Source organism: Bemisia tabaci, chromosome 8, assembly GCF_918797505.1.
Source record: "Bemisia tabaci chromosome 8, PGI_BMITA_v3".
Taxonomy (NCBI): domain Eukaryota; kingdom Metazoa; phylum Arthropoda; class Insecta; order Hemiptera; family Aleyrodidae; genus Bemisia; species Bemisia tabaci.
Genome location: NC_092800.1, coordinates 21,963,824 through 21,974,886, shown reverse-complemented (window position 1 = coordinate 21,974,886; position 11,063 = coordinate 21,963,824). Strand labels below are relative to the sequence as shown.

The 11,063-nt window shown below is 40.6% G+C and overlaps 1 protein-coding gene across 3 annotated transcripts; it reads right to left on the bottom strand.

Annotated features, from left to right (window-relative positions):
- Positions 1-107: 107 nt before the first annotated feature.
- LOC109032534 (facilitated trehalose transporter Tret1) lies at positions 108-11,001 on the bottom strand. 3 transcript variants are annotated; one of them, XM_072303739.1, is made up of 4 exons: positions 10,860-11,001; positions 8,052-8,437; positions 4,761-5,113; positions 108-2,771 (listed from the first exon to the last, which is right to left on the bottom strand). In XM_072303739.1, exons 2-4 carry the CDS (start codon positions 8,403-8,405, stop codon positions 2,177-2,179), a joined length of 1,302 nt encoding a protein of 433 aa, XP_072159840.1. In that variant the 5' UTR covers positions 8,406-8,437; positions 10,860-11,001; the 3' UTR covers positions 108-2,176. The 3 variants fall into 3 exon arrangements, with proteins under 3 accessions (XP_072159840.1, XP_018900261.2, XP_072159841.1); XM_019044716.2 differs by lacking the exon at positions 10,860-11,001 and adding an exon at positions 9,414-10,846; XM_072303740.1 differs by lacking the exon at positions 10,860-11,001 and adding an exon at positions 9,514-10,846.
- Positions 11,002-11,063: the final 62 nt, after the last annotated feature.

Here is an 11,063-nt window from a genome sequence, read left to right as displayed (position 1 = left end):
GCATTCCAAATGGAGTATTAATGAACTTCAAATAAAATACTTCAAACTCCGCTTCGATTCTATAATCTTTATAATTTACATTTTGGTATAAAATAGGTGTCAGCATTCAATGTCTTAAAAACTAAAGGTGAGATAGTTTGATTTTCACATAGCATAACATACAAAACTGACCTAGGGGGTTGTAGAGTAAATTGAGCGAATAACATTGATTGTTATTATGTAATGAAAGACCTTCACTGCAGAGATGATTAGAATTATCTCTTAAGTAAGTACAAAGTACCAAGAAGCAATGAAAATTTTGAAATTAAAATTCGACTTACGTAATTAAATTGCCACTTTTTACCTCTAAATTTCAATATTTTATATTATTATTTGCTCAGTACATCCCGATTGTAAACGATCAATAAGCTTCATACATTAGGAAATTTACAATGCAAAACAAAATTGCAACTTAGATCAATTCTATTGCATTGAACAATGAAAGATGTCCCTATAATCAGTGGAGAGGCAACGTAAATACCATTCTAATACAAAAGCAATCATTTTACCATGTAATTGCATTCACCGCAATCTGTGCTTCCTGGGCAAAAGGCAGTATTTAATAAAAAAAATTGTACCTATTTTTTTCCAATGTCTGCATCACCCTCCAAAATAAAATCGTTATACTGCTCGGAGAGTGTTATTAAAATCTTAGAACTCTTCGAATTTCTCTTTTGGAATCCTCTCCTCGAATTAGTCAAACTTAGGCAGATCCTAGTGATTATCCCTGTCAAAAGGTTCAATTCGCGTGATTTACACCCATTTGTATAAGTTTTTAGTTCAATTCCTAAAATCATATTTTCCCTCTTTATTAACTTCTTTGAAAACCTTTTAACTGGATAAGAAAGAGAACAGAAGGTGGGCCGGGCACTCCAGCCTGCATAAAGAAAAATTCTATCTGAAATGAAAAGATGTCTGTCGCTTGATGCCATTATGTGGGCAGCTAGAAAAGCAACCCTGAGATTGCAAACAGTTGTGGCTGAGGTCAGATTTTTACGGAAAAACTGACGCACTTAAAAATACACAAGATGAGTCATAATTAATTGCACTTATGTCTATCACAGGGCTTCCAATTGGCCATCGGTGCAGTTTCAGCTTATCAATGGATGAACGTAAAATTTGCAAGAATAAAAAATTGCCAACCAAATTTTACACCGGTCCTTGAGACATTGAGACAAGCTGCGACGGGGTAGGGTTGCCGCAGTTTCATATTCTGAGTATTATTTGTAATGTTGATAAGTACACTGGAAAAAAACACATTGGATCTAGAGTCCAGACTCTTAAAAACATCGACAAGAAAAAGTACTCTTGATTCAATCAAAATCTAGCTTAAATCAAGAACCAAGCCCCTTTATTTAAGCGGATTTCGTTTTGATTCAAGCAAAAATCCGATTGAACCAAAAGTATTTTTTTTCTTTTCAATGTTTTCAAGAGTCTGGACTCTAGATCCTAGGTGTTTTTCTTTTCCAGTGTATTTCAATTGAATCAATCATTTCAAAAAGGGACCAATCCTATTTTGTTAAATTTATCAGATAAGCAAAGAATCCGTCTAGAAATTGAGGGTTCAATGAAATTTCGAGACAGAGGATTTTCGCAAAGGGGAGTAGGTAAGTGGGACCTTTCATCAGACCTTTCATGAAAGAATGCTTAACAGAAAGAGTAACTGCAAGCGTTTAGGGGCTGTTTTGCCCATCCACCAGGAGTACACCTCCCTGGAGGATTCATTTTGCCGTTCCCTTCACAAAAGAACGTAACTACATTTCAATATTGCCAACTTTCCCCTCGCAAATCGTATTTTTACCTATAGAATCTCAGGCGTTTTTCAGTGTCACTGATTTTTCTTCTGATCTCATGCAAATATCAGGAAAATTTTGGACACAAATCGCGCGGATACATTCCTGTATCAACTTTAACAATTTGAGTCAATTTTGCGACCTTGGAATGGATTCACGTTCCTTCGTTCGGGAAACTACGAATGGTACGTATTTCTGCAAAAAGGAGCTAGGAGTATAATGAATTGAGCCCTGTTATGCATATATTCTTATGGGTCCCAGGACTCATGTCATTATGCACATAGTACCGTTTGCCAGAAATACGTCCAATTAATCAACATTTCGGAGATGGCCCTTTTCCGAAATCATCGATCCAATTCTTCACCCCTCAGTTCATCCTGAATCGCCTGTAAAGATTTTCCCTTCGTTTCCATCACAAAATAGTACACGAATAAAAACGTAGCCGGGCCAACGGCGGCGAAAAGGAGAAACGGCGCGTACAGCCCGACGAATTTCACCAAAACCGCGAACACGGAAACACTCAACGCCGAGGATCCAGCACAGACGCCCACCGTCAAGGCAGAGCCTATCCCTTTGAGGCTACTGGAGAACATCTCCCCCTGGTAAATCGAAGGGATGGCGCCGAGTCCCATCGTGAAAGTGAGGCCGAAGATCAGGACGCCCGTCAAAGGGACCCAGTTCGCCCCTGAGACGTCCGTCGAGGTCTCTCGGTCGAGATAGTACCACAGGGATGTGGGGAGCATCGATACGAATATCCCGATGCTGGAGAAGTATAGGAGAGGCTTGCGGCCGACCCTGTCGACGAGGACGGAGCAGATCAGGGCTGAGCCCAGCCAAACGATCCCCATGATCAGGGTGCAGTTGTCTGATGTGAAGGGGCCCACTTTGGAGGGGAGGATGACGGAGGAGTAGGCCATCAGGCAGCTGAAGCCGGACATTCTGTCAAAGAGAATATGGACTAAATTAGTTAAATAACAAGAGAATGAAGTATCATCTGAATGGATATTTGCCTACCTCGCTAATTGAAGGCGTCACGTGCGCGTTCAGACATATGTACGTTCTGTCTGAGGAGCTAAGCAAGCGGTTAAACGTCGCCGTGCGAAACATTTTCTATTATGATTCCTAGCTTGAACTCAATGTTGGTCTCCACGACACAGTAATATTAAATTTACATTTTGAGCACACATACAGACATATCGACGGTGAAAGTCGGCAATCACATAACTCGTTTGCGGTGTCTGAAAATCTCCGCCTGTACGTCATTTTTTTAAAGGAGAACGAATTGACATTATTTCTTGAAGTTTTTGAAGAATTTTCCTCGAATTGAGAAGAAAAATCATGGCAGTTTTAAAGAATTACCGTTGAGTAGTTTTCCATTTAAAAAATAAAGTATGACAGGAAGTCTGCGACGTCGCAAACCGAGTTATGTGATTGCCGACTTGCACCGTCGATATACTCTCATTTCAATGCTAAACAATGTGAAATTGAAATGCTTTATCTCAGACACAATCTTTGAAGCTAAGATAATTTTTACCAATAGATCGTTCCCTCATTGAGAATATTTCAGCTGCATATTAGTGAAATCCCTAGGTTCCCTGAAAAGAGGCAAAAAAAGTCCCAATTTTAAGAGATTCTTTGGTTTTTTTATGTATGAAATGGTCACCATTCTTTCTGATAATACTCAGAGACCCTCCACCGGTATATCAACAATGGTGAAAGCTCATACTATCTGGACTCCAGCATTTAAGTGTTGACATCCCTCATTATCCTTGGCTATTGAGTGACGTGTTGAGCATTTCGTTCAGCCAATAATTCAATGTTTTGTAAATTTCAGGGTTCTAAGCTCATAGGTTGCCTGTCCTTTCGGGCGCCAAAAGCTGCCTTAGAATACCAAACCTAGAGTATCTGTATAGGGAGAGTACCGACAGATCGGTTCTTGGAAGGCTTAGGGCCCAAAAGTGCAGCCACCCTTCTAACCAACTTCTAACGCACAAAATTTCACTGCCAGTCTGTAGATTCCAATTCTAACCAAGATGGCCAAGAATGCACAGAAATGAGCGTTCTTCCGCGAAATTGAGTAAATTTATGCAAAAACTGAGTCAAACACGTGCTTAATAAATGATGCTTCGTAACAATAGTATCAGTAAATCGCTCTGGATAATTGAAATTCATAGGTTGGCTGCCTTTTTGGGCCCTAACTTTATTCGTGGAGGCATCGGTGAAGGCCTGATGGACTTTCGGAGTTTCAGATCTGTCGATACTCTCCCTATACAGATACCCTAACCAAACCTTCAAAATTACCGGGATATCTGTAATGGACCACTAGACAAGGTATGATTTGCAGCATTCTGATACATGTTTCTTGACTAAAATTTCACGTAAAATACGACGCGCACAACGAAAATTACCGAAATCAACTCCTTCCGAAGATATTTAATGATTCTTGATGCGTAAATTCAAACCACCCGCTCATGAAAACTCAATGCTCTGCGTGATTCACATCGTGCGCTAAACGTCATCATGTCAGTCTCTGCGATATAAAAATCTGGCAACCTCAATCTTGACGCTTTGGCTCAGTTGTAGCAAATTGCTCATCGTTTGAACAACACATGGTGCGGGAAATGAACACTACAGGATTGAGGAGCTTGTTGAAATCGTTGTAGTGCGCGATTTGACTCACGTGGAACTTTGAGTTTCTTGTGAGCGGGCAGTTCAAATTCCTTGTAACCAATGTGAAATAAAAATGTTAATATCTCCATTAGGAGTTGGATTCAGTAATTTTCGTTGCGCGAATCGTGTTCTCCGTAAAATTCTGATTAAGAAACATGTACTAGAATGCTTAAATTCGTACCTTGTCTAGTGGTCTATTTTCCCCATATAGGCACTCTAGCTAGATCATACAACTAAACAATATCATTTGAAACTGACCTCTGCAACACCATCAAGAACTCAACGGTGACGAAAGCCTTGCGATTGGCGGAAACGGAGACGAGGCTGAAGAGCTTGCGGAAGCATCCCTGCCGGGTCTGCGCGTCCCTCTCAACGGAGCCCTGGATGGCGGCCAGTTCCGACGTGACGGAGTCCCTGGCCCGGAGCCACGTCAAGGCGGCGGCAGCGGCCACGTGCTGGTCCCGCATGACGAAGAAATACGGCGACTCCGGGCAGAGGGAGAAGAGAGCGAAGAAGAGCACCGGAGTGACGACGTTGACGGCGGCCATCGTGTACACGGAGACGCAGGGACCGATGACGTAGGCGGATATGATGCCCAGCATCGTGCTTACCTGTCACAACATGTCTCGGTTTCAGGGCTGCAAATAGAAAAGGCTCCTCAATGCTGCTGTTGGAGGCATTGGCGGATCCAGCAAATTGGCAACATTGTTTTTCTCCATTTAAACCTATGCAAATATATCGATTCTTGGAGGAGCCAGCTGCTCCGACAAGAATCGATTATTTGACATGGATTTAAATGGTAAGAATCCGGTGTTGCCAAATTGCTGGATCCGCCTCTAGTTTGAGGCTTCTGAACCCGAGTTGATCACCTCTTTTTACGCTTTTATTAAAAAAAGAGGCAGCGACATGGACCAAAATGAGGGGTATTGATAAGGGCTGTTTTTGAGCCCGTCCTTGCTAAATTTCATTACTCCACGATTTTATGCTCATTGAAGGTCTCCATTTTACAAAATGCATTATGATTTGGTTATTTTTGGTCTCATTCCAGGTCAAACACTGATCTGAGCGTGGGTCTGAATGTCGATTTTGACGGGAAATGCGGATTTGCAGTCAAATGCCAAAAAATCAACATTTTTCGCGAAAATTGTCCCGCAGACCCATGAACCGAAAAGACATCAACACTGGCCAAATCATTATGCATTCCGTAAAATAAAGTACTCAGGAGAGTTGAGGAAATTCAGGTAGGATGAGCCCAAAAACGGTCCATATATCGATACTACTTCTTTACTAGGCTCTCTGAGAACATGTTTAAATTTTATTTCGAGGTTTTTCCAGCCGAAGATTTCATTTGATCTCAGAAACAAGCGGGTTTGCCCAGAACCGCACACCAATCGCGAATACAGCCCTAAACCGCACAGTATTGCACAGCTCAAAACAGCACATTTTTTTGGCGGACAAAACCGCACACACAGCGTAACAACATACATGCGAAATTAAACACATGCTTTTACTGCAATAATTTGACAACATGGTATCGCGAGGCCAGTTCGAAGATGATAGGAAAAACTGAGTTGCTACCCAAGTATGTGTGCATTATCGCATATTTTCGACGAGGATCGGCAGTATTTTGACGCCTCTGAACCCTCGGTTTTTTAGTTACTGACGTCCTAGCTCAAATGCAAGTAGACACTGATCTGAATATTAACTCCTTCCTGAAGAACCGGCGAGCAATAATTAAAACTGCTGTTAAAAAAACAGATTTTTTTATTGAGAGAATACGCAGTCCTTCACACCACAGGAAAACCTGCAGAAGATCACGATGACTATGAAGAGTGAGATGAGTCTAAGCTGCTGCGATTCCTTTAGGAAGGCTGTAACTGGCGCCTACAAACCTAGAGGGATACTTCATGCATTGCACAATGCGTCAAGTATCAAGGTTTATAGGCGCCTATACGCGTGTCACGCTGTTTGCCCAGCGGGCAAATGTTTGTACAGGCTGTAAATGTCTTTACAGAATATATGAAAGTCTGATACAAATACGTCAGCGTTGCCAAAACCAGTCAAAATATAAGGTCCGTTCCTTTTCCCCTCTATTGCTAATGATACATCATTGTGTGCGGTTTAGGGTCTCTGGTTTTCGGGTAGGATATTTCGATCTGTGCGGTCGTCCCCGAAACAAGAGATTGAAGCCTTAAAACTTACGCAAAAAGACTGAATTTTGTAGGAGGTGGTAGAATCGGGTCTAGCGGCTGAATCATTGCAACTTTAAGCAAAACAAATATGGTCTAAAAATAAATCTTTGAATGCTCACGTTACAATTGAGGGAAAAAACACATAAGAAACACAAAGAATAATTTTTTTTTTTTTTTTTTTATATGTAGTCCGAGAAAGGTTTATCTTCCGAGACTGTGATGAAATAAACATCAACCTTTTCAATTTCCATCAAAAATTTCATTAGAGAAAAAAATCATCCATAAAATCAAGATCTTCGAATGGTTCGTTCCGGTGTAATGCCGTGCTAAGGAAAAACACTGTATGGACATTAAAAAATTGCCAAATTTCCCGGGTGAATTATCAAATATTTTTAAGAAAGCCATGCATTTTTTTCCTTTAAGTATTTAGATATTTTAATTCCTTTTAGTATTTAGATATTTTAAATTACATTGCGAACGAAACTGTCCCAAAAATTTGAAGAAAAACACTAGCAATTTCTCAAAGAAATTCTGTTATTATTGAAGGAAATACGCGGCAATGTCCAAAGGCTCATTCAGCGTTCTTATCCTCAGCACGGCAGCATTATGCTCTTATATCTTACCTTTGGCAAAACTTGAGTGTGCGCACTATTACATACTAAGTCAAAAAATTATTATTTTTCTCCAAAAACGCTCAAGAATTATTATTTTCAACTGAAATTGTCATCATTTGTGACGATAATGCCGCAACGTAACCCTTCTTTAATTTCTAAGGACCAGCCTATGCGATTACGTACATGCCACAGTGGATTGAGTTAATTAGAGAGGTCGGACATGAAATTTTTCACTAAAACTGCAAGTTTTGATGTTTATTTCGTTACATTTTTCATTTTAAGAGGTGTTTTCAAAACTTCACGAAAAAACAAATGAAACCACTTTTAAAACCTCAAAGTTTGTATAAACTGAGTTATAAGCGTTTAAAGTTTCCGAATTTTATCTGACCTCTCATATTGACTCGGTCAACTGTGCGTGGTTATAGTGGTCAGAGACATGAGACCCTCACTATAGTATCTTGGCAACAGTGGAAGTTTTTACTTTTGGGACTTTATCATTGATGACCCACCTACATGGCTGATGTTTGACAACGTGTTGGCAGTTTCGTTTTGCTCATGACGTCACCCGAAGCTCATCATCCAGCATGTAGGTAAGTCAGCAGCCAAAATAAGAGTGATGACTGTTGCTCCGTTATAATAGTCCATAAGGAATTGTTGAATCTCCGAAAGTAAAAACTTCCACCTATCGCCAAGAGGTCAGTCTCTTGTCTCTATTAGTGGTCAGAAGAAAAAGGGCGTCTTACCACGGCAAAAGTTCCGACAATGCCACGGACCGCCGGTTCGGCGATCTCAGCGACGTAGATAGGGACGACAGTAGAGCAGCCGCCAACCCAGAATCCGGCGAGGAAGCGAGCCGCGATGAGCATGGCGCCCGACCGGCTGAAGAAGACGAGGATCCAGGAGAGGGTCGGGAAAACCGTGAGCCCGAGGAGGGTGATTTTCCGGCCGAAGGAGTTCATGAGGGCGCCGCACATGAACGGGCTCACCATGGTGGTCAAGTAGAGGGCGTTTACCACCCAGGACTCCTCCAAGACGGACAACCGGATCGGCGTGTCCGCGGCTCGCAGTTTTTTGAGTGTCGGCGCCGGCCAGCCCATCAGCGCGCCGATTATGAAACAGGAGCCGCCGGCTGTAAATACACATCAAAGGGAATTTCAGGTGGAGCACCTACATATAGAGAGTGCGTACATGACAAAATATAAAGCTCGCACGGCCCAAGAGGGGAGTCAACCGTCTAACATGAAACACACTAGAAAAATGCCACTGCCAATCTTCAGTATCGAACCAAGATGGTCAAGAATGTTCATAAGCGATCTTCCGCAACAATGAATGAAGAGCAATAAATAAGTCAAATACGTGCTTTACAAACGAAGCAAATACAGAAAGCAGAGATTCAGCCGATGAACACTGGACAGGACATCTATGCTAACGCCGAGATGCAACTATTGCTGCTCATGGGACGTCCATGTTGCCTACAGAAAAATTGAAGGCGCTTCAACTTCTATCGCCTCGATGAGTTGAGAGCGGTAGGTTTGCTATGTTACGAACGGTAGAGCCAGAGAGCCTGCTCCTGTTATCAAGGGATAGAATCGTTTTAAATATCCATCTCTAATTTGAATCAAGATCGTGGAATCTTAAAACCAAACACTTCTAATGAGCTTGCAAGTGGCTTTGTCACTTAAAAATCTTATGCAAGATAGTATGTATATTAAGTTTAGGTTTTCTTTCCTCCTCAGAAAAACCTGGTCGCCAGAAAAGACTGATAAGTATCCGTGGCAATAGGAAATTATAAATCAAGTTACGAACTACGCGAGGTGTGTATTATGGAGTATTCTTTAGACTTTTTATGGCCATCTTATTCAGTCAAACTTACCGGCATATCTTCAATTAAAAAGTTTTAACTCAACACACCTCTTCCTATGTTTCTTCATGCATATTCTTTCATTTTACACTGTTTCTCGATGGGTTCAAAATAATACTCTGGACAAATCTACAGCAAGCTCCATGCCTTTTATGCAAGTAGCGTGCCCATGGATTATCTTAAATGAAAATTAACGAGCTTCATTCTTGAAAAATCGGAGAAAAAGTTATCCATGTAGACTTACCTGTAAATGCCACAGCAAGCTGTCTAGCTACCCCACGATTTATAAATCTAGACATTTCACACAAAACTTAACGAGAAGAAACGAGCATTACAATACTCACATGTTGTCTTGAGTTTTTTGTTTTCGTTGTTTTTACATTTGGGCAACCAAGACGGTTTGTCCCTGAATTTTCTATCTACGTCTAATACTTGTCTTATCTTCCAGAGCACTTAAATGACATTTACTTTGGAGTTTTAGCAATTAGCAAACTTAACAAATATACTATCAATCTCTAAATTGAGCAACACACACCGCTTGTGGAGGACTCATATTGGACTCTCCTGCCAAGGAGGTGTTCCTGCACCTGCAATCTCTGCTCCTGATGATAAGTTTATCTTCAATTGTTATCTTAACTTCTAATTTTCGCCTAATTTGGCATTAATGCCAGTTTCTTAATAGAATGCATACGAGAAACAACTTTTGGGCAACAAAATTTATTTCGATGCCAAAAACGGGCACACATATTATGGCAGTGAAGAAAAAATTCCTGATCATCCACGAACACCACAAAATTTGGTATACGATACTAGATGTCTGTTAAGTTACCTATGCGTCCAATTACGTCTTTCAGACGCATTACTATTCTAGACATCTGGTATAGAGTTAAAGTTTTCCTTGTAATCGTGTACAGTCAGGAGTTTCGGAACCATTGCCATTCTTTTGCATTTCTTTTTTCGTTTAAAGGTAGCAATAAACGCCAAGGGTATTTGTCTAAAGAGTCGTGTCGACTTGGTGGTTTTAAGCAAGAGGAAAACAAGAGACAGGAACTTGGAGTAGGTAGAGAAAAATGAATTTGAAGCTGCATCTTTTAATCATCATAATTTAGGGAACAAACTTCAAATCCCTATTTTCCAGACTAAGAATTTTATTCGGGACATTGGATTTCATGGGCAGAAAAAAAAATTACATCTAAACCAGTTTAAAATTCATCCTTTACTCAATTTTTCAAAACATCTCCTTTTGCAAACCGCTGTCCGAGTAAATGGAGCAATTAAATAGAATCAATTTATCTAAACTTTGTTGGTAAAATGTAATATGAGAAGATATTGGACAACGTGAAATGCCGATAGGCTGATTCTAATAAATTTTTCCCAATTTATCAATCATTGGAGGCATTTTTTGATAAAAGGGCGTATGAGACTTCCAATGCTACTAAGATTAAGCAACGTATTGCTTTAGTTGTAGTGAACTAATCCGACAGTTCTGCCACGAATTTTTTCATGAATCAGCTCCAAGTTTTTCTACCCCATTGCAAGGTAATAAGTCAACTGTGAATGAATTTCATCTGCCGCAAACACCATAAAAAAGTGCACACTCTTAGCAGCATTGCAGCTCTTACCCTACCAAATAAGTCCTCAATTTCACACTTTAAAATTTGAACAGAAAAAAATCCACACTTTTACTTACCGTCTCATAAGATATAAGCCTGTCAGTCGGGCACTAGTTTAGATCAGAGGAGTATCATTTTGTTTGAGACAAAGTTGATAGCGTTGCTAAGCAACGTTAGTAATTTCCGTAACAAGAAGAGCGTCTATTTACAATCAGATACCGGCTGATTCTCAACGGTGAATCAGCCAACCGTAGGTCGGGCTCACAAGTGAAAGCGAAGGT

Excerpts from the sequence above, each read along its gene's own strand:
- LOC109032534 (XM_019044716.2), bottom strand. The coding sequence starts at position 9,468 with ATGTCTAGATTTATAAATCGTGGGGTAGCTAGACAGCTTGCTGTGGCA. Across the intron at positions 8,438-9,413 it reads GCTTGCTGTGGCATTTACAG|CCGGCGGCTCCTGTTTCATA; the intron begins GTAAGTCTACAT and ends GTGTATTTACAG. Across the intron at positions 5,114-8,051 it reads TTGTCGGAACTTTTGCCGTG|GTAAGCACGATGCTGGGCAT; the intron begins GTAAGACGCCCT and ends ATGTTGTGACAG.